This window comes from Ptychodera flava, chromosome 21, assembly GCF_041260155.1.
Source record: "Ptychodera flava strain L36383 chromosome 21, AS_Pfla_20210202, whole genome shotgun sequence".
Lineage (NCBI taxonomy): Eukaryota > Metazoa > Hemichordata > Enteropneusta > Ptychoderidae > Ptychodera > Ptychodera flava.
Genome location: NC_091948.1, coordinates 5,268,733 through 5,292,205, shown reverse-complemented (window position 1 = coordinate 5,292,205; position 23,473 = coordinate 5,268,733). Strand labels below are relative to the sequence as shown.

Sequence of the window (23,473 nt, the reverse complement as noted above, 5' to 3'; positions counted from 1 at the left end):
TCAAGCATGTTTGATGGTTCAGACATAATAAAACAGTAGTGAGAAAACGAATGAATTCAATCTGTTCACAATTAAACCAAACCCATCGATCCATGTTAGCAAAGCAATGGTCTAGTTCACTGACAAATGTACGCTTTATTACCACTGCACAACTACTTTTTCTTTGATTGCGTGCAGTAATAATTTGATGCATCAACACTGCAAGATTATGGTAAAACTTTACCATGTGAAGATTTTGTAAACTTCAAATTTCTTTGGATTACATCTTGATTGTTAAGAACAGTCTAGAGAGAGGAGCACAATATCATTAATATTTTTTCCACTTTGATTAACATTGTTATTATGTAATTACTTTCATACAGTCAAGGTTAAGTTCCATTCATTGTGCTTCAAGCTGAGCTTGGCAATCTGTATCATATTATTTGTTTGCTTGTCTGCTGAAGTGTACCTATCATCTCAAAATCAAAGAAAGAACTGCCTGTAGGTGCTGTGTGCATGGTTAATTTTTCACCCATTTGAATTAATTAATGTAAAAATATAAAACAATTTGAAAATGTGTTGATCATGTCATTGAATTTTACTGAATGGATGAATTAATAAAGTTCTGTTTTGTTCACTTTTACATCAAAATGTGGTGTTGACTTTTATTTTCAATGGAAAATTTTCAATGGAAATGTTAATCAAAATTTTAATTAAAACTTTTAAAAATTTTAAGTTTTAATTTGGAAACTTGGTGCAAGAATCATTCAGTTAGTTGCTGAAAAATACAAGGTCACAAAGCTTCCGCAGATTATCAAGAAAGAAGAAAAAAATGACAATAAAAAATGTCAAACAAACTGATTTGCTTCCATATGATCAGCTCACATCAAATTTGTAATGATTTTCACCAGGATAATAGACAGCAGAAAAGACCCAAGCATATTTTACTGTCTGTCATTTGTTAGATGACATGTTGTCTCAAAATTGTATAATCAAACAATTCATTGAAAGAAGATATTTCATAAGTTTGCAGCAATTCATAGTTTTTGTTCAATTATTAAATTTGGATATGTTGACAGCACTGATGTGGATTTCTTGAGTTTTATGTTGTCAAAAACTTGCATTATCCTAACAAAACCATCTGTACAAATATTGCCTTCAGTATCATCATTATAAACTTTATTTCGGACTCATTGTCCATATAACAACAAAAGAAAATCTGGTGATAAATATACACAGCTTGGTTAAGTTATACAAAAAGAAGCTTATTCCATAACTTTATCATTTCAGAGTTTAAATATAATGAGTCATACACACACACCGTACAATATCATTACTGCTTCTTAGAAGTCTTTGCTTTGAACCATAAATTTGCCTTTGCAGCAAGGCATCAAAGTTATTGATTCTGTTAGATATAAACATCATCATCCGTACAGACATTATCTTAAATGTCAATATCAGTACATTTTGAGGAGTTGGTCGAGGCATGAGGAGTGTCTTGCGTGAAGTTCCAGCAACATCAAGTTTTTGTTTTGTTATATTAAAGGCCCAGCGTCCATTATGTTGTTAATGTGCTACATTTTTCGGCTTTCCTGCGTAATACCATAAGTTTGAAAGTTAACCGACCTATGCTTTGCAATGAACTTGTCGATTTAGCGGTAAACCATGGAGGTAGAAAGAAAGAAAGAGATGAGCTTGTCGATTTAGCGGTAAACCATGGAGGTAGAAACACAGTCCTGCAGTAGACAGAGAGACTCTCCATGGGTAAACAAACTACTATCCTTGCAACGCAACCCCACAGAATAATTACTGGCCTGGGGGGTCCACAAACTGTTCAGTAAGTTAGGGACTTTTGTATGTAATTTCAACTTTAGGAACACGAATATATGTTGTCAGTAATCGTACCAAACTCGACTTGTTTTGATGAATATTACAATCTTATACGTAAGTAGATATTAGCTGAGCAAAACTCGACTCTCAAAGTTCACACAGTCTCGAAACCGATGCAGAAGTCTCGCAAAGTCTCGTCACTGGTCAGCTGATATTTAGCGCCATGTTTTGATTTTTCTGTGGACGTAAAACAGTGTTGAGGAAAACATTTGATAGCATTGAAATTGGAGTTATGTCGGTAACCGAAAGACACCGCAAGGTAAGGGCAAGTCTCAAAACATTCATTTAGGAAGAATTTTATGATCATGTCTCTAGTTCCACGGCACAGGCGTTATTAGCCCTGCGAACAGGTCTGTGTGTTCCCGGCGTTGTACGGCCTCCACCACAGGCCGTATATTACGCTGCGAACACACAGACCTGTACGCAGGTCTATGGCGCTATGTGGACCTGGTAGGTTAATGCTGTACATGTACGTTCCGACCTTCTGATATGTAGCCTTACAGTGGTAAGGCTACGTATCAGTACGTCGGAACGTAGCACAAACTACACTTATACAATCTACCCGGTCTACACAACGCAACGCCTGTGTTCTACCGCGTCTGCTCTCCTTCAGTTCTTATGCATAGCCGGGGGGGGGGGGGGGGGGGGGGGGGGGAGGATGACCATCTATGGCTCAACTTCAAGTCACGGGCGTAGCCACTGGTAACATGGAAGTTAAGGTACTACAGTAGCTTGAAGTTTTGTCTGGGGATGTGGGTCAGCTTTTGCTGTCCACCCAACGACCAGGCGAATCCTTGAGCTACAGGGTTTCTGGACAACTGGACCCCAAAGCGACTGGACCCCAGTCAAGTGGACCCCAAGTCAACTCGACCCTAAAGCCTGAACACGTTTACTCTACCCCAACCGTACCCTAAACAACTTTACCTTCTAAACATTTCATCGTTCAAATCATTTGTGATTAATACCCACTTGTGTTGAGAGTTATTCTGTTTCTTCTTTAATATGTGTGTGGACCCATACGTGTATTGGCCTACGACATAGTTGTCTGTAACTGCGCTGCTAGGTTGCTGTATCTGAATTTATACTACATGTATATTCTATCACGCTAGTTCGGGTCCAAAACGCAATATCCATATTTAAGGATTAACTTACACAAGTTTCACCGAATTTTATGTTTACATTTACATTAAGCCTGTTTGCCTGTGCAATGAAAATCAAGAGTTCTAGGAGTTGGTTTTGATTTGCGTTCATCATGTCCCAGAATGTCACCACTAATGTTTAATGTTTAATGTTTAATATATTTCTATAGCGCTTTTTCTACAATAAAAATTCAAAAGCGCTTTACATCAAGTAAAACAATAAAAAGTATTGCATTCAATAAAAATACAAAACAAGATTTAAACAAAAATCTCCTAAAATGTCCAATAATATTAAAAATTAATCAGTGCAGTTGATAAAATTGTTTAAAAAGAAATGTTTTTAATTTTGATTTAAAAGGTTGAATTTCTGTTATGCACTTTAATTCAAGTGGGAGTGAGTTCCATAACCTTGGACCACAGACTGCAAATGCACGATCATTATACTTGTTGAAAGATCTAGGTACTAGGGGATCATAACCTCAAAAATACACCTTTAGAATGACATTGATTAGGGCAACGTTGCTTTGGCAAAAAAATATTTTAGGGTCCAGTTGACCGGGGTCCAGTTGACATTGGGTCCACTTGACCAGATACCGAGTGTACCACATTTGCAATTCCCAAGCACTTGTTAGCATGGATGTACAAAAATAGATTTTTGAACATCCATGCTGTGAGGCAGGCCAGTCTAAGTTAGATCTTACCAAAGGAAGGGATCTTGTCTTTGATTCGGGGCTTCACAATCAAAATTATCTGCAATACGAAGAACGAACTTCCATGGCACTAGTAAAGCTCAACGTGTAAGGTCGAACATTTGCATTTTCTATTGCATTGCCATGGCCATCCTACCTTTTGTGCACTGTTAGCTTGTTTGTTTTCGATCTCGCTGGGTTGGTCTTCCATAGTCTGATGTTTGAAACACATGATAACACTATGCAAAGATGGTGGTCGATACTACCTCCATGATTTCAGGTGTAGGGAAATCTTATACCCTGTACTGTACTAGGCTAATGTGGCAGTGTTGGCAGTATGAAGTCATGGATGCCCTTCTCTCTTGATTGAATTGTTGTGGAATTTTCACTTCACATCATGCAGTGCCATTCAGGTTTCCAGACAGATTTACAAAACCTGTGTATCATTCTTCCACTGCTTCAAGGTGCAAGCTTGGCTTGATGAAGTTTTTGCTGGATCATCAGTGCCACCCTATGAGATCAACACCAGGACTATTGATATACTGACAGACCTTATGAAGAAGAATGAAGCCAGGGACAGAGAGACAGAGATTCTGATTGAAGATCTAAACCAAAAGGCTTTAGAGTACCATGTGGAAGGTGCCTATTACTAGTAGTTGTTAGATTGCCGCGATCTTTTTCGTTCTAGGCCAGGTGTTGTTTAACCTCCTGTTCACCCTCCGCTCCCTGTAAACCGGTCCAGAATCACTATTGATAACAATGGGCTTGGGCCAAACCATGGTGGTGAAAGGGTGAACAAAATTATACTTACCATGTATTGCATAATTGTGGTGCACATCTAAGATGGAACAGAGGATCCAAGAGAAAATACAGCAGATGCCAATACAACATTAACTTTAACTTTGTTCTACAGGGCTCGAAATTAACTTTTTACCCCGGTATTCCACTTGGGCTACCATTTTCTGAAGTTGGTAGCCCAGTTACGATGGCTGGTAGTCCATGAATATTTTAGTTCAGGGATACTGTACTCGTCCGAGTATAAGCCCCGGCTCAGAAACACAAAATAGTAGTAAAACTAGGGGTTTCCACTCGAGAAACCCCATGTTATGTGTCACAAACGCTTAATTTATGCTAATTTATGTACATTTTTAACACTTTCTATCACTTTCAAAATCGGCTTATACATCTAAAGAACTTGTAACTTGAGTAAAGAAAAACAGAGCAAAAATATTCTCATGATCTTTATGAACTGGCATGCCTTGTTACACTCGAGTCTCTCCATACAGACTGTAATACATTGATACTGATCGACAACCATAGATAAAAGACAGCGAAACTCAGCCACGATTTCCAAGCTTAACTGACACAGTGTTTGATATTACTATTTCAAATCAAACTGATAACACAATCTCTAGATACAGAAGTGACAGTTTTGTGAAATTTCAGCATCAAAACACCAAAACTTGACACAAGTACGTCGTGTATGCTGGCAATCAACAGCATAGTGCGAACTGGCATGCACAGACTGCACACGGAAAAGCAGCTCAACATTCTAGTATCAAACGCTCTGCATCTTGTGAAACAACAACATAGCAGTGAAAATTGTAATAGTCACCAGAAAAAACTCTTCAAACAAATGAAACTGCATGTTGACTAAAAGTGACGGACATCGCACGCCAAGTATTTCATGTCCCAGGCTTTGGTAGTCCGCGTGGGCTACCATTTCATGGACTTTGGTAGCCCCAGGGAAAAGTTGGTAGTCTGTGGACGCGGGACTACCGCTAATTTTGAGCCCTGTTCTGAAGTAGACATGATCAGTTCCTCACAATGTACATCTGCATCAACTCATTCCTTTGTTCTGTCCTCACGAAATTCAATACTGCTAGTTGATTATAAAATAAATTTAATTTATCTCTGTTTTTAACTTATAAATCTATTTATCTAATAGTTTCTTTTGAAAGTTTTCTGGGGGATTTGCCAATGGTTGTGTGATGTTGTTGGTAACAAGAAATAATGATAGGGTATGAGAACAAAATATTCACATGATTAAATATTTTGCATAAAATAACAGGAATCAGAAAAAACATGTACTTCAAGCACACTAACCTGGAAGGTTATGCAAGGAATAGCAAGGAACAATAAGTGAAGGATTTTACATGAAAAATAAAGAATGTCCACACATTCTTTCAGCTGAAATAACAGAATTATTTTTTGTTTTTCAGCTGTCCGGTTGGCAAGCATTCTCCAAAGTATTGGGCTGTCTTCAGCAAATTTGTCAAAATCTGGATCCCTTAGTCTTTCAACTCTTGCCAACATATCACAGATGTTAGAATTGAAAGATGGTTCAATGAGCAGGTGAATGACAGTTTAGAAAAGCTTCCAACAGTATTTCATAGTGTCTGCCAAACCATCAAACCATACCAGTATAAGGAATATAAATTTGTACTACGTTCTGCACATTTCTCCACAGACCCTCAATGATTTCTCGTGGGGCTATGTTAAACTGCGTGTATAGAGGAGGGACTATGGTGTATGTTAAATATGCAAGACTTGAAAATGTGTAAAATATGGTCTATATATAGCCATTTTTATGTCTCACTGCAGTTGTTGGCAATATTATTTGTGTATCAACTTTGTCAGACTTTGTGATTTTTCATTGGGTTTACAGTTCAAATCAATTATCTGAAGGAACTTGGCAACTGTTTTCCACTACACCTTTTCGCTAACATGTGGAAGGCGCATATTACTAGTAGTTGTTAGATTGCCGCGATCTTTTTCGTTCTAGACCATGTATTGTTCAAACTTTTCGCTAACATAGTCTGGTTCGTCATCTCACAATTTTCAGACCGTCCTGTATCATTTGTCTTTAGCTTCAACCTTGGAACAGAAAAGCATCTCTGAAAAAGCATGGAAATTTACAGTTTTGTAATAAAACAAATGTCATGTTGATATCATAATGAAGTTCTCCCAGGGTAAATTGATGTGTGACAGAAATAGCCAATTGCAAATTCGTCTTGGTTATTGATTGAAGTCAAGCTTTGCCGTCAAGGTCGTTTAAAACTCTGAAAAATTCTGAATTTGTAATGTGTATCATTCTGAAAGGGAAATTTGAATTGGTAAACCGTTAGCCATAGCTGTTGTGTGAAAAGTGTTGGTGAAAATGCAGGTGTCATATCACTTAAAGCAAGATGGACAAAATTCTGACATACTTAAAAATCGGATAGATAAACGTTCGCTGATGTTGTGGAATGTCATCTAAAATGATGTGATAGAAATCTCATATTCTCTTATTTTCAGCTATTTGCTTGGTTTGACTGAGTTGTCCAGAGATCTTACTGAAACTTCAGAAGCAAGATTACAGGAAAAGTACATGGCTGATCAGTTACTTGCAAAAACTCAAAATGCAAGGATAAAATCAAGCTATTTGAAGAAGTAAGTCAATATAAATAACGTATACCAATATCAATATTTTTCATCTCAGCTGTCGTCAATTACTTATGAAGTCATTTATTAATAAGTGCCAATTTGTGTGGTTTATTAAAAATCCTGGTTTCATTTATTAATGAGTGCCAATTAGTGTAGCTTTTGAAAACAAACTGGCCTGAATGCTTTACAATAAAACTCACATTTGTTTAAATTGCACCAGAATTACTCCAGTAAATTATATTTGCGAAGATATTTTTGTTCAATTGTGCAAAAATGTTTTTATTTTTTTTGGTCCGAAATTAGAAGAAAATGTAACAGTTACTCTAATAGCTCTGGTCAGTGAGTTTAAAGAAATTTAACAAATGGGATTTCAATCACATCATTAGCTTTGACTCAGTATTATTTGGTGGGACCGTTACAACAGCGCTGCAATTAACATGATGTCACCTGTTTAAAGCATGACATCTGTTGCAAAGTTCCTTTCCTATCTCTAATCAAGTACCAGGCATTCACAAACACTGGAAGTATGCATCAAGATTATGGTAGAATGTGCCTCAGGGACAGATATTCAGACTCTCAAAATTTTAGTTCTTTTCTGATCTATCACTTGTGGGGCTCATTTTAAAGCTTTTGGAGTGAGAAAAATTTTATTGGCTTAGTTTTTTGAAAATTGAAAATCTCTATCCTCCAATAGAGTTAACATAGGGATGGTAGCCATTTTGAATTTCAAATATCAGTAAAATTTTGGTAATTTGTTTCTCTAGTAACAAACTTTGAGCAGTGACCCCTGGTTTTTGTTCTTGACATGGTTAGAGTATGATTGAAAGTTTCACTAAGGAAGGTTTGAGCATGTAGTATGTCACCTATTTTAAAGTAGTACATTTTTTTCAAAGTATTTTTCCTGTCTCTAATGCCAGGCATTTACAAAAACTAGAAGAACAAGCTGAACATCAAGAACCAGATTTGAAGAAAAAATCTCAGAATGCTGGGTTTCTTCAGACAAAAGCCAGACAATATAAAGATAAACTTCAGCACTCACAGGTAGACCTTTATTCTTCTCTCAGCTTTGACACCGAGGGCGCTGTTACTCCCCACTGGCCTTTGCCAGCCAAGGCCAGCAGTGTTACTTCTTGGTACAGCTGCAGTATTTTGGCCTATGGTCTCAGAAGTCATTCAAAATGTTGATCTCTTTGTCAGTGATTTCTTCTTCATTATTTACGTATGGATGACAAATTATACATTCAACTATCTAAAAAGGGTTTGTCTCAGCTATTTCATTCAAACATATGATAATATTATCCATGGTGTGAAAACTACATTTGTGGTACAATCTCCTTTGACTCAGCAGACCCATATTTGCTTCTAATGCTTTCACTCATGGCAGATTTCCATTTCAAACACACAGTACATACTATCTTTTTGTACATATTTTCTATCTTTGACACTAGGAGCAACTGAACATAAGCGGAGTTGATGCAACAATTTATCACCATAACTTGGAGAAAAAAGCAGAGGTAAAGTAGCAGCTGCCCCTTGTTAGAAAACATTAAAGGGCCGGTAGCTGTAACTCTTGATGATTTTTCACTAGTTTTGCTACAACTTGTTCTACTCCCCAAAGTATGTGGAAACCCCAACTATTTACCTTTTTAATACCGTGTCTATACATGTAAAGTACGTTGTTATTGTTTATGCTTGCATTCTTGTCTGGACCAGAATTCACTTGTAGACAATAACAGTGCAGTTCATGAATGTACAGGCCTAGTTGACAAGCTGAATATTGTGTATCTCAATATGCTTTGAACAAGAAACTCTGGTTGACTTGAAAAACAGAAATAATGAAAAAAGTACAAAAAGTTACAGTTACTGGCCCTTTATGACATTGTGACACAGCTACAAGCAATGATTGTTACCATAGGGAAATAACTCTCTAAAAGTACTGCATAGGCTGACTAGTGACAAGAGAAAAATCCAAAAAGCTGTAACAAATCTTACAATTGAAAAGGTGAATGTTCACATTTTTAACCATCTTTCATAATTGTGAGATGCCTGGAAACTGTACACTGAAATAGATTTTTTCCCTTTTGAAAAAGGTTTTTGCTCTACTTAACCTTAAGAATGTTTGGGCTCCGAAGATATTCACAAATTTAATACCTTGACCACCATTGCCAGTGCTAATCTTATCCAATAAATCAAATATAATGTGAACAAATATACTGTGTTGCCGGAATTTTCCAGCATCCACTCAATATGGCGCCAGAGATTTTTAGCAGTCAAGGTAATGAAGGGGTTAAAGTGGTGACCATTATTTTGAGGGATGAATGGTCATATTTCCAACTTGGCTAAAGTAGAAGCAGCAAATCTGAGAAACAATTCAATCATTCTTACTTAGTTTGAGAGTGTCAAATCAGACAACAGAGAAAGATGCTTTGGACACAAATAGCTTTGAGAGTGCTCAGGTAATTGCACTGTATCTCATGCAGATCTACTGGAAGCAGATTGCAGCTCTGTTTGCAGAGTTCATCACTTTGTTCACAGTGCTTGCAGAATTAATCAGGTTTTACAACAGGTTCCTGCTGTATTCTTTATTTTAACCACTATACTATTAGCAGGAATAAATTGATAATGCTCAATAACAGGAAGTTTTGACAGGTACAGCTAAGAACATACTCCTACAATATTTAACTGCACACATTCAAACATGATATAAACCAGGTCCCTCCACAACCAAGTGTTCAGAGTTTTATTTCTGTGTGTCGATATTTATTCAACAGGAATTAAAACAATTGAAAAAACAGTTGGCACCTCTAAGGCTCAAGTTAGACACGTACCATCAACTACCAGCCAACCCAGCACTTGCACAAGTCCAAATTGAAGAAGCCAAAAGAGAACTGGTAAGTTTAGTAGTGTATGGTATGTTGAGTTGATGTATTCTTACAATAAATTAGGAAATGTTTCCGTATCACCCTATGGCCAAACACTAAATACTAAAATGCTACAACTTATTCAAACTTACAGTTTAACCAGCATCACAGTAGATTATAAGGAGGATTTGTGTAATATTTTCATGCTGTGTGAGGTGGATTCAAGTTATTACCAGACACATCATGAATATTTGCTCAATAGGTAAAACGATGACTAGACGATAACTGCACATCAATGATCATGGCACATGAACGTCTATTAAAACACTTCAAAACCACTAAATTGTCACTTCTTTGTAGCAAGGTGCCACCTGTGTATCTTTATCAATTCATATTTGTTGTGACAACTCAGAGTTCTGCATACATGTAACTAATACACAAATGACAATGTTTGATCTGGTTATTCTCCTGTGACTCGCATCACAATTTGGGCCTGAGCATTTCAGCTTACAATAGTCAAGTTAGACATTGTCATCATCTGACATTTTGCAAATTAGGAGGTTGCCCCATCAAATTCCAATCATGGAGAGTGAAGGGACACCAGCTTGGTGCAGAGAAGTGTGTACTAACTCAATAATCAGTCACTTAAAAGAGAGCTCATCCTTTTGGATATATTGAACTCTCAAAGCATCATGTACATTTGGAACTCGCAGTCATATTTTTCACTTTACTATTCAGTGGTAACTTATACATTCAAGGTGGTTTTTGTCACTGATACTGTTGCATCCCACTTTTCACAGGCATCCTTGGAAAGGGAGATATCAAAACGCATCAATCAGATGAACTTTTGAGTCATGACAAGTGACTGCAAGGAAGCACTTTGATCAACGAAAGCCTAGACCATCATATCCTACTGTCCATGGTCCAACCTGTAGTTGTTCAGTGGGAAAGACACAGACTCAAATTTCAAATGTTTCTGCAAGCCAGCCAGGGAACCTATCATCAATTCATCTGACATTAACATGCTCTCTAATTAGCTGAACAAAGTGAATTTGATTTGAGTTACTGGGTTTGATGTTCATTCAGACAACTTTGCAAGTACATGTATCTTTTCAAAAATTCAACCTTGTTCTTAGCATCAAAACATACTGTATGCAAAGAATTCTGTGGTTAAAATTTGAAATTTTCTCAAAGTCAAAAACTCAGAATATCCATCATGCATGTTAAATACTGCTATACAGATCTAGCAAAGTATGTTACACATTTAATACATTTTATACTATTTCACCTTTACTGCATCAATTTTTTGTAAAAATTGTATCTACTGAAATTAAAATGTAAATTGGTGTGATTAGGAAATTGTCCTGAGGAAAATTGATCATCTTTCATCTTACTGATATTGCTTTTAAAAGAGGAGAAACTTTTCAACCTTTTACTAACAGTTTTGAAATATTTCTAACCATAACATTACATTAAATATCAAAAGATCCATTCTTGTATTTACAATTTACTTCTGAGTTACATTGACTACAGTGTTATTTTCAAAATATTTGTAAAGTCAAGTAGTGTATAGTACAATGTTAGAACTCCTTAACATTATATCAGCAAACATCATTTGATCATTCAGAATTATTCAGCTGCTTTATTTAATCCTCAATTTCATGCCTTGCAAACCCACAGTGTGTTATGGACTGATGACTCTCCAGATCTCCCTCACTGTCATCCAATCCACTGCTCAACATGATGGAGTGTGGCTGGTCAAATCTGTACAGTTGTGGTCAAGGAAACTTTTCAAGTTATGTAGCCAGTTTACATAGCTGTGACACATGTTTTAGTCACCACTTACCTTTACGATGCTAAATTGATTGCAGCCTCTTATTGGAAGCAAGCATTTACTTTCTCTCTCTCTCTCTGTGCTCCCATACACCTCAGTATGTACATCTAGATGCTATCATAATGATAAGACTCATTGTAAAAATGTCCACAATTTATTAATAAAAGACTTTCTATGTATAAAGGATATAACATGACAACATGAATCCTGTGTTTTATTTGTGGTATAATCCATCAATGGACCTCTGTGCCGACTCTCAACCATTGAGACTCTGTCTTCTGTTTTCATCCACAGTGATGCCTATTGGAATAGTCATCAATTCACTCAACAGTTGTTATCATTTGAAATACATTTCATGTTGACTTAGGTCAAACTAGGCATGGGCATGCCTGCCTTCATCATCACATAAACTGAACTTAATTTTTGGAGGTATCTCCAAATTTATGAAAACTTTCAGCCCTGTGGGAGCTAGAACAAAGTTGGAAAATTTCTTTTGATATAAATGTTTCCATTTGGATGAGGTCTCAAGTATGTTTCCATATTTCAACAATCTGTGACAGCACACTAATTGCAGAAAGTACTCACTTGATCGTAGAAAGTTGGAACACTGGAAGAAGCTGCTGAAGAGTCTGAATAAGCCAGAGAGCTTTGCTGTAAGAACCTTGGCAACAATGGTGAATTTGTAGGGACCTGAACAGAGAAATGAGGAGGAACTGGACTTAAGTTTTAACCATAATTGTTCAAAAAAATTTAATATTTTGTTACATCATACATTTAACTTGTAGATTGTATTGGCTGGTTCATAGTTTTCTAAATTTGTACATGAAATGCCGCATCACTGTTCACCCCAATGCTGCATCGGTTTTATATAACTTTTGAAAGAGTTTCTCTTACCTGCTGAGAAGGAGTACTATTGATGTCTGAATGATCTCCATACAAACTTTGATGAGCAGGTGGCATATTCTTCTCAAAAATATTTTTGCCATAAGTATCACTTCCAAGTTTAATGTTTGACAGGTTCTCATCATACAAGCCTCTATCCCTTTCACTATTACTGGATGGTACTCCTCTGAAGTGATCCATGTTAGTCGTCATATCTCCATCCAATAACGGATTACTGGCACTAGCAAAAGTGGTAGATGACCTTCAAACAGAGAAATGGTATGTACAGAGACTACCATCATTTCATTCAATAGCTCTCTAATTTGATAAATCAATACTTCTCTTCAAAAATAATTTTATCCATTCCTCATTCACAGCGGTTATTTCGGTGTTAATATTTTTTAGATATAATGTTTAAAGTTTAGAGATCTTTGATTGCTTTAACCTCTGACATTTTCTTTGCAGATGTTAACTGTCCTCCTGGGTTTTAAATTTAACATCAGCAATTGCCAAAAAAGGATTTGGTTTAAAATTTTCCCATGTATTCCAGCACATTTATTTGGTGAGGCATTTACCATGAGTAAACACATCCTCCTTCATTTAACACAAGCAATACACATCAGAAATACTTCCCTTCATATCCATCATGTCCATGGATACAGTAAACCATCTTAGACACCCTAAACCAACAGTCAAATACGTTTTTGTTTACAAAAGTAGGTTTACAGTAATTTATCGTCATGAGCTATCAGTTACATAGAATGGGAAAAGGAGCATATGAATTGATGATGTTGAAGTGTATTAGAATTTCCCTCACCCATCAAACTTTGCTTGCTTTCTTTTCAGTTGATCTATATGCTTATAGATATCCACTCGAGTCTGCTTTTTTACCCTTTTCTTCTCTTTGGTTCGTGACCGTAACCTTCCAGGGGCAGGCAAGTTTTCTCTACCAATATTGATCAGGTCAAAGGTTGTAGGCTCCGAAGAATATCCATCTCTTGTGACTCTCTGACTGACAAGCTTAATGAAAACAAAATATCGGATTATAAATATCAGACATTTGAAGGAATTACCAATATAAACCACGTAGATATATGGTTTGCTCCACATGTAGTACTATGAATGACAAAAATTGTCTCATTATTAGAGGTAACAAATGCTAGTTTTTCCTTCTTGGATTTCAACATTATTTATAGATTTGCAATTGTCAATACAGTAGATTTTTTTCAAGATCGAAAACAATATTATAATTAGATCATTTACTATATTTGAATCTTTTGATGATATAATTCTCTGCCAACACTATATACAGTCAATGGTGTACCAATTACTGCATACTAACATCTGATTGTTATGTCATAATAAAAATGACAGGAAATTTCCACTTACCAACCCAAGACGGTCATCCAAACTACTGTCACTACTGTCCACAAGGTGAGACCTATTTAGTTTGAGGACAAAAAGCACGATTTTAGCAAGTGCGCTTTTACTATGTACAGATAAGTATTCCTCCTTTTACTTAAAAAAGTGCTTGCTTTTAATTTGTTCTCACTTAATTAAAAAAGTTGCCAGAGGTAGAAAAAACTGTATACATCTCACCTTTTTCGCTGAAAGAGATCGCATAAACGACCAGGACTCTGTAGTGTATTACTTCCTTCTATACAGTCATTTGCATTCTTAGATGTATCTTCATTTCTTGTGACCGTGTCCGAAACTCTACGATTGTTCATACAGAAACAACAATAAAACATACAGTAAAGCGGCACATCCAAGTTTTTAATATTTCGATACTGTTATTGTAATATTGACTGACTATTGACTATTGACTACTTAAATTTAACATCGCTGATGTCTCACACTCAGCACTGCCGAGTCAAGTTTTGGTACAGCGGAGCACAAACATCTGTAAACATTTTCCACAATTGAGGAGATAAAAAACGAAGTTATTTCATTCCACTGTGCCCTTCATCTTTACACAGTGTCATTCTTTAATACACTCTGCCGTTAATACAACAAATGGTCAAGGTCTCGTACTGTCTGCTCGGACTCTGGGACATGACTGGTGCACGGTGCTTACTCCACTGTTATAATGGTCGGGCATTCTGTGAAATTACTGAAAGCGATACTATGGCTTACCTCATGAAAGGGAGGGTCGTGGTCGGTAATTGCCGAGCATTTTTCACGCCTCGACGTTTCAGTCGTCTTGGTAAGGACTCACATAAACCTTTGCCTGAAACACCTGAAGCCATTTTACACTACAACATCTCATTCAGGCGAAAAACCATAACCCGTCTGCCTGCCTGACACAGTGCTAAATCACTCGTACGATACAGCGCAGCTTACAGGTATCTTCCCACAGCAAGAGTTTCGGATGGCGCGTACGGATCTCGGCGTTGCTCTCTGTTTGCCAACAATGGAAATACCCACCTTCCCTTATAGCAGTGATAGATGACAATAATCCACATAAGAAGTAAAGTAACAGTGCCATACATGAAATAAGTAGTCGCAAAATTAAAATTTTCCGGGACGTCTATCATCTACTGTGTGGAAATTTCTCAAGTGAACGACGCGCCGAAAATAAAGATGACTTCTCAATCTCACTCAGTCTCCGATCCGGCAAGGCTTCATCATCGAGTCGACGGTTTAAAAAACCGTGCAAGGATATGTCGCCATGACTAAATCCTCATTCTGACAATCAGAATACTGTATATTACCAAACTTGTAAGGTCTCGCAAGTCTATAAACACAAGTTGACGACCACATAAAATTGAAATGCAAGCGAAGCTGGGAGCTGACGACAGACTTGATGTAGACCTAAACAGATACGTCACTAATGATTGGCTTAGAGAGTCTACGTGTACAACTTTTAACCAATAAATGATATTGTTAAAAGCGTTCATGGTACCTGGGTCTAAGTGGACTCGTCTATGTTAAACCGGGGGTGAGGAGGCGTTGTGACAGTGACAGTGGGCCTCATGTGCATGGAGCTCAGAGGTGCTGGAGGTTCGTACATAGGGGAGGACCATTTGATTTCGGGGGATTAGGTTTTTGAGGACTTTTGGGGAGGGAAAGATTGTCGATAGATGAGAGACAACAAAATTATTTTGTACTGAAAGAGAGAAATAAAACTTTGTCGCTGTGATCAGCAAACTGGGAAATCTGATTCGCTCATACTGTCTTGAGGCGCGCCGCCTATGGCAGCGCTATTTCCAATGTTTGTGAGCAAAGTCCTATTTTTTGCCAGCATTTATCATACAAAAAATTCATTTTACACAAAGTTCGTTGCAGAGATGGACCCCGGGTTAATTTGCAATCAGCATTAACACGGTATGCAATGAAGGCGGACTGTATGACTTGCTCTTTAAATAGTAAAATTTAAAACATGACAAGATTCAGTAAATTAGTTTTGAAAAGTATGTCTTTGTTATATATTGGAAAACAGAGAACTGGTATGTTAAATAAAAAATATCATTTTTAATAAGAAATATACTTCCATGCATATGGTCCCAACCTTTACAGGTGCAATTATTTCAGCTTATCACAAATAATGGAACTATAATATTCCGAAATCATACGTGTAGAATAATGAGAAGGCTAGTCAATGAGCTCACGGTCGTGCTCAATCCCCGGGATTGAGAGTTTAACTCTCGCTCAAACTTTCCGTAAGATAACTTTAAAACAAACCGTTTCGAAATCAAGAATGAAAATCAGGGGTAACTGTAAAAAATTTAGCGTTAGAGAAACGTACAGGAGCAACCATCAACCCACTGGAATTCGTTAGTTGGACAATGTACCTGAGAAGGACTATGTCCGGCAGAATGGTCCCAGTCGCCTGGATTTACTTGGCAGCAGTTACTGGCTGGCAAAGCAGCCAACGCTCCAAAAATCAGCAGCCTACCACAAACGCGACAGTGTGATAACGTTTATTTCCTTCAATTTATTCTTTTTTATATTTATACCCACAGAGCAAGTCTAGGTTGCATTAGCCTGTCGGGCTTTGTCCTGCTATCAACATTGTCCAGCCAACGAACGCCTGCATGAGAGCCAATGAAATTTAAACAAAAGGTGTTTTCAGTGTTTTGGAGTGTAAATTTAAAAGAATTTTTGGACAAAAAATGGCGGGGTAAATGGAAGCTGTTCACAACGGTTCCCGCCACAATTTTTAAAAAAATCTCCCCTTCTCGCCAAACATTTCCCTCCCACGACTAAAATCTACAATTACCCTTTCCCACCACAAAAACTTTCCCACTCCGCTCTGCTCTCTCATCAACGTTTAATTTCTCCTTCCTAGAGTGTGCTATCTTTCAGGTTCGTAGAAACCCTTTTTTACACTTTGGACAAAAAATTTCGTTCACAATAAACTTTTACTGGCGACTGTCGCCTACTGTGAAATAAAGCAAAGATTTCTCCCGCCCATGCACTGATAGAAAAGAGTTGCCGTCTTCCCCGCCCACTGACAGAATAAAATTTCCACCCTCCCACCACCGGACTGCTTGCGAACACCTTTTTTCATGAACACATTCATTGGCTGCCCTTGAACAAATTATCAAAGATTTACCGACTTTTGAAATTTAAAATTGGCGCCACCCCAGTATATTTACTCTATGGGAAAATAAAATTTTCGATGTTCAGGAAATAAGCTTCAAAATGAGCCCCATAAGCGGTAGATCAGAGTAGCTGCGCAAAGTTTGAGTCAGAATTCTCGGATGTCTGTCCCCGATGGGCAGCCTACCTATAACCACTGTGTTTTAGTTCAATCCCATTGTTATCAATGATGAGTGGACCTGTGTACAGGAAGCAGGCTTACAGAGCAAGATTTCAACATCATCTGACAGACGAAGATGGAGCAATGACGGCTTACAGTGTGAGAAACTGTTGACATGCCAAGTCATACCTGAATGACTATAACTCTTTTCCATCTTGTTGAGCTAGTATATGTAAAAGCGAAGCTCTTTCTTTTACTTTAGCAGGCTGTATGAAATGATATACGGACTGATTACATTTCACTATGGACACCTTAGTGAACGTCTATAATTTCACCAAGGCACAGGATTGTGACCAACCTTACTTTAGTTGTCCTTCAGTACACGTGCCGCAACCGATTAAAATGGGGCGATAATAGTTCAAGATATTAGGGTCTAATGAAGGTTTCTTGTAGCTGCGTGTGATTAACGGACTTTTCAACTTTCCTACAAAGACACTAGACATTAATGATAATTGGCAATGAATATGAAGAATAGGATCTAGCTACACACAATGGCTATAGACGATTAGTTAATAGACCAGTTGCAATCGGATGAAGAGCGATAGCAATATTTCAGTGCGTTTATGGTAGTACGAACCTCGAAAGTGAAAGACTTGACTTTTGCTCAAACTTTCCTCGATGAAACTTTCAACCACACTCTTTCTAAATCACGATTAAAAATCGGGGGTCATGGTGCAAAGTTTGGTATTGAAGAAACAAATAAATTACCTGACGTCTACTGATACATGTATTTAAATCTTGAAATGGCTGCCATCCTTGTGTTAACTCGAAACTTTTCGATATTCGAAAAACTATAAGACAGTGAGAATTTTTCTTACTCCAAGAGCTTTAGAATATGCCCTCACAAGTGGATGATTAAAAAGTATTGTAAAAGTTTAAGAGTCTCCGAATATATATCCCCGAGGCGCATTCTACCTTAATAACACCATATGGAGCTAAAGAGGATTCCTTTTTTAGCTCCATGATAACACCGAGGATGTAGATTCCCAACAGACTGATAACACATAGGCATATACACACGGTATCCCGGATGGAGTGATCTGTTGTTGACAGTCGGTTCACTGTCCCTCCACCACCAAATAATTTCGCAAAGGTTGGTGAGAAAAAATATGCTCACATTGGTACATGTAAGACCATTGTTTTCTCATTATCTTAATAAAAATCAGCATATATTTTAAGAAACTGCGCGAAATCTGCTTGCTCGATTTACGTTGGTAGTGACAGTACCCCGCAGCTATCGATACTTTGAACGGGCAAATTACGAATTACTCTCGGTCTGAAAGAGAAGGGTAGACGTGGATTTGGATTTGGAATTATCTGTGCCATTAAGTTCGCTACTGAAAGTATTTTCTCGGTTAGACACGGTCCCTCCAAAGGGAGGGACCGTGGGTTAGACTACCTTCATGGCATTTCCCGTCTGGCGTGTCTAGCATCTTGTAAATTAGCAACCAAATACTGGACTCTGATAGGCTGATTAAGCTTCCAAACTCGCGGGAACCTATTGTTCATATGTGTTAAAGAAACTTCACACTTTAGGTGAAAATACTGGCTTTTCAGCCAGAATCTTCTTCAAATCAAGTCATTGCATTGGAAGAAGTCGAAGAAGAAGGTGCTTGACTTGTGACTTCTCAAGAGCAGCATAACCATGGTGAGCTTTCATTTTCTCGATCAGAGGTTTTATGATTTTTCCTGGCAACCATGGAGATAAAAAAGAGACGTGGTAAAGTTTTAATCTCACGTTAAACAATCTTACTGGCATAAGTTTTAGTTTCATGGTTACATGAGTCATGAAGTTGCACTGAGGCATCGCAAATCGCCATTTAAATATACAGCAATCACTAACTCCGTACAGCCAAAATCGAACTCAGCGTCTGTGTCCATACAGAGCATGCGCGGTTACAATGAAAAAACGCAACTGAAAGAGTGTCCTCAATTCCAAAGGTAGTTGACGCCAGGAAAAGCAATACTTTGATGGGTTTTCTGTTTTGCGACCATGGATTTGCAGAGATCGATCTTTCATTTCACAGTATTGGAAGCCGAATCACGGACTAACTGTCTTAACGTTTGTTCATACAGGTGTCACTTGGCAGGAAGTCACAGTCTCAGAGAGAGAATAACAATTCGACCGTATCAAACGCTGACATTTTATCGAAGTGCAAAGTAAAATGCATGTCAAGGGGAATTATTCCCAAGTGGAAAACGCGACTGGTGACGATCACGTTCCCGGGAATAATCAAAGTGGAAAAACAGAGGGTAAGAAATGATGACGCAAAAGTAGTAATATATCAAATTATTAAATGTTTAATTTCCTGTCGCTTTCGGAGTGTTTGATTATGGTCGTTTGAGCAAGGAGGTAGGAAGGGACCTCATTGCTTCTGGTACTTCCATGGTTTGATCAAGGAGGAACGTAAGAGGGGATAAATAGGAAAAATCTTACATTGAAGTCTATTTTCAGTAACTACAAGGGTGTATACTAGAACGATAGTTACAGCGTAGGGTCTGAGGTTTCTTGTAGAAGTAGTCAGACGGAGTTGTATTTGAATATCGTTGCAGCATCTTTCAATATCAACTGATGAATGACAATGGACAATTGGGTTCAAAAAAAACACCCTGCTGTGGAGGTGAAAATGCTTTAAATTAAGCGTGTTTAATATCGAACAGAAGAGCTGTCAAAACTTTTTTGCCGACTTATCGTCGAACACAATACTGTTCTGATAAACTTGACAACTCTGCAGAAACACGATGGCGGTTTCCTGTTGGTAAACAAAACACTGACAAAAGAAATGTGAGGCTTGTAAGCATCTCTGATGAGGCGAGAATCGGCCCACTTTGATGTCATTTACATGTGAATTGATTTGAGTAATTTGAAGAACCTATAAACACTTTCAAGAAAAGGCAAAAATGGGGAACTACCTTCATGCTTTATAATGTAGATGCAGACATTGGCTCTCCCTCATCTTACGCTAAAGTTCTCCAATTGGGCCCACTTTTGTCCATTTGTGTATATTCTGAACCTTAACAGCAGATTATGGTATATATTTTGTTCACATGGACACACAGTTCTAATGTAAGGGTACATCTATTTTATTTTATCCAGGGTAAGCCAAAGACGAAATGTTATTTACTTTCTAATTATCACACAATCGAAGAACCTAAATTACCCTGGTGGATCAAGTCCAAGGTGTTCTGTGTCGCCCTTGTACCAAAGGAAAACAAGAGGGTAAGAGAGTCGCTTTCGGCATAGACCCTCGAGAAAAACATTCTCGAGGGTCATATGCTTTCGGACCTATATCCATGGTTGCATGAGACCGAGCTTATACGATTTGATATGCTATTAATTTTTTCTGTTGTTTCCAAAATCATTTACCATAGATGTCGTGACATTACCTCCATGAATGTGCATGAGAGATTAAAATGTTTGAATTTCTACATTCAAATCTATAGATACCAAAATGTACATGAGAGACCCGCGTCCCTGTGACCACTGACACCCTCCAATGCCCCCAATGAAAAGATTCATACCAATTCTCGATTGTCAGGATCACTACTCTCACAATACCATGACAACGATTACATAATTTCTAACATTCGTTTCTCCGTTTCTTACATTTGTTTCTCCGCTTTTTACATTAATTAATAGGTAACCCCCGTCACATTCGCGCTCGGAAACCGAGAAGCTCGGCGAGAGTTTGTCCGCATGCTGTTGATGACAAAACTTGTGCCGTTTTCATCAGCGAATATGTCAACGATGACTACACCCCCTCATGCATTCCACGACGAGGCCCTTAGAGATACACAAGTTTCATATCAGTCAGGTGAATACAAAAATTTAAAGTTGATAAACTTATGCCGAACCGAGAAACTAGCGGTAATCTTGAACCTCGTAATATCTATACATCCACCTCTCTCTCTCTCTCTCTCTCTCTCTCTCTCTCTCTCTCTCTCTCACCGTGTCACAGTTGTTGAATGTAATAGAAACCTATAGATTTTAGTAATGCCCCATATGAGTGAGGCTGAATCTCAGTGATTTGCAAATCTTCAATTGTCTCTGTTGCGTCATTGAATTTCATATTATACAATAATGAATGTGTAATCTTGCCATCAGATGAAGGAAACAGTCACTCGGATAGTGAAGAAGCTTGGTCTGGAGGGGAAGAAGACGATCTTCTGACTGAGATTGGAATTCTTCCAGCTCGCAGAGTGTGCAGAGATTTTGAAACAGGAAGTCCAGAATTCGAAGATGACAGTCAGATAACCAACGTTTATGATGACAATGATTCTGGTCAACACGATCTGTTTGCAGACTCTATAGGTAGGCATTAACATTACAGTCATAACATCCAATGATCGAAACACGGAGTTTACTCATTATTTAAAAAAGACTGAAATTTCATTTCTGTTTAGCTGTGGTGCACACACAGAGACACGGGAAAAAACTTTTTTTTTTATGCGTGAATTGGATGGTTTCATTTGCCTTTATCTGATACAACGGATTCCCACACAGGAGGAAAAAGCGAAAAGTCTGTCTTTGAAGACAGTGTCGGTGTCAACGTTGACCTACCAACCCCTACATCCTGCAAAAATTCCGATGGACACCAAGACACAATCTCGATCTCTCGTGAGGAAGAAGAGTTGTCTTGTCACCACTCCGAAGAGGTCATAGAATATGAGTGTAAGTAAGCTCTTTAATTATTTCCCTACCATGTTTCGTGTTGGCGAAACGATGCTGGTTGCGTCAGTATTTCGTGTCAAAACCTTCCGCAAATAGGAATTTGATAGAAATGTCGGCCTGACACCATAAACAGTACTGTCATAAATGTAATCGAGGTCCATATGACGTCATATCTATACCTCATCAAAAATCATGATTCGCTATCAAAATTGGAGCAATGTTCTCCACAGCTCTGGAAAATCTGACGGTTGCAAATATACATAACAACTTGCATATCACTTTATTGTAGAAATATTTTCTTTAGTACGGTTGTTAATGTATGAATAGAACACCTAAAATCCCCTTTTGAAATCCCCTTTTACGAACAAGTTACACGTCACAGGAATAACTCGATGTTACACTTTATAATTTCCAGGTAACTTCGAAGACTACATCATCATTGAATTACATCGAACAAGTGTAACAGACAGTGACCTTGGTACAACAAGTCAAGGGGCAGAACGTAAAGGCATATTTTTCAACCCAAAGACGAAACTTTCAAAGTTCTTCGGACTGTTACGTAGATTTTCTAATTTTCTAATTACATGTCTTCTACGCAAGACATCGGCCTTCAAGTCTAAGCAAAGTGAGAAAACCCATGATGGATAAAGTGACAGTAAAAAGAAGAATTTGTAATAATATATTATAATTAGGTAACTGTTAAGGACGTTTACTTGTTTTTGAATATAATAATTAAACGAACTGTATATTTATTTTTTCCGAAAGGATTGAATTAAACTGATATCTACTCCTTGTTTCAAAAGTGAAATGTTAAAACATTTTGAATATTTTTCAAATTGAGTTTCATTTTGAAAAAAAAAATGATCCACCATTTCGATTTTATTTATCGTATCCTCTTCAACAGAATTTAATAATTTACAGTGACATATTTACGACCTTTTGCGCTAAAATTAGGTTGACATTTCTGTTTATGGCACAGAAATGATAAAACAATTTGAAATTACAATTTTGTCTGTTACTTCACTGAAAAATAACCGTTTCTGTCCAGTAAATCAATTAGATACTTTCAGGTTTTCTATTCTCTTCGTAAGCGCTTATCTCATGTTCCGCGCCTAATCTCATGATTAGTAAAACTCGTGGGTAATATTTGAAAAAAACCCCAAAATACTGTAAAGGTTATTGCAATGTCATAAACAACTATTGTAATGAAATAAAAAATTGTTAAAGCGGTCCTTAGTGTCTATTGAGCTAGTTATTCTTGTAATAATAAATATCTTGAAATTGGTTAATTTGGCGCCGCGTCGAAGAGGAAGCTCTGCATATATTACACTACGGG

At 37.5% G+C, this 23,473-nt stretch overlaps 3 protein-coding genes across 4 annotated transcripts; 2 read left to right on the top strand and 1 right to left on the bottom strand.

Moving 5' to 3' along the window:
- Positions 1–1,815: 1,815 nt before the first annotated feature.
- On the top strand, positions 1,816–12,017 carry LOC139121187 (HAUS augmin-like complex subunit 1). Its single transcript, XM_070685875.1, has 8 exons — positions 1,816–2,128; positions 4,162–4,336; positions 5,920–6,052; positions 6,995–7,129; positions 8,041–8,164; positions 8,572–8,637; positions 9,895–10,014; positions 10,785–12,017. The coding sequence occupies exons 1-8, from the start codon at positions 2,102–2,104 to the stop codon at positions 10,833–10,835; spliced, it is 831 nt and encodes a 276-aa protein (XP_070541976.1). The 5' UTR covers positions 1,816–2,101; the 3' UTR covers positions 10,836–12,017.
- Positions 11,951–13,700, bottom strand: LOC139122176 (uncharacterized). Its single transcript, XM_070687596.1, has 4 exons — positions 13,518–13,700; positions 12,713–12,962; positions 12,404–12,508; positions 11,951–12,118 (listed from the first exon to the last, which is right to left on the bottom strand). The coding sequence occupies exons 2-4, from the start codon at positions 12,911–12,913 to the stop codon at positions 11,951–11,953; spliced, it is 474 nt and encodes a 157-aa protein (XP_070543697.1). The 5' UTR covers positions 12,914–12,962; positions 13,518–13,700.
- A 5,291-nt stretch (positions 13,701–18,991) lies between these two features.
- LOC139120924 (uncharacterized) lies at positions 18,992–23,296 on the top strand. 2 transcript variants are annotated; one of them, XM_070685513.1, is made up of 7 exons: positions 18,992–19,113; positions 19,542–19,718; positions 20,563–20,685; positions 21,106–21,280; positions 21,571–21,777; positions 21,970–22,137; positions 22,553–23,296. In XM_070685513.1, the coding sequence occupies exons 1-7, from the start codon at positions 19,111–19,113 to the stop codon at positions 22,783–22,785; spliced, it is 1,086 nt and encodes a 361-aa protein (XP_070541614.1). In that variant the 5' UTR covers positions 18,992–19,110; the 3' UTR covers positions 22,786–23,296. The 2 variants fall into 2 exon arrangements, with proteins under 2 accessions (XP_070541614.1, XP_070541615.1); XM_070685514.1 differs by lacking the exon at positions 18,992–19,113 and adding an exon at positions 19,344–19,406.
- Positions 23,297–23,473: the final 177 nt, after the last annotated feature.

Coding starts and splice junctions, on each gene's coding strand:
- LOC139121187 (XM_070685875.1), top strand. CDS start 2,102: ATGTCGGTAACCGAAAGACACCGCAAG. Junction 7,130..8,040: donor AAATCAAGCTATTTGAAGAA/GTAAGTCAATAT, acceptor CTCTAATGCCAG/GCATTTACAAAAACTAGAAG. Junction 8,638..9,894: donor ACTTGGAGAAAAAAGCAGAG/GTAAAGTAGCAG, acceptor TTTATTCAACAG/GAATTAAAACAATTGAAAAA.
- LOC139122176 (XM_070687596.1), bottom strand. CDS start 12,913: ATGACGACTAACATGGATCACTTCAGAGGAGTACCATCCAGTAATAGT. Junction 12,509..12,712: donor ATAGTACTCCTTCTCAGCAG/GTAAGAGAAACT, acceptor TTCTCTGTTCAG/GTCCCTACAAATTCACCATT. Junction 12,119..12,403: donor TTCCAACTTTCTACGATCAA/GTGAGTACTTTC, acceptor CTATTCCAATAG/GCATCACTGTGGATGAAAAC.
- LOC139120924 (XM_070685513.1), top strand. Junction 21,778..21,969: donor TCTGTTTGCAGACTCTATAG/GTAGGCATTAAC, acceptor ATTCCCACACAG/GAGGAAAAAGCGAAAAGTCT. Junction 22,138..22,552: donor AGAGGTCATAGAATATGAGT/GTAAGTAAGCTC, acceptor TATAATTTCCAG/GTAACTTCGAAGACTACATC.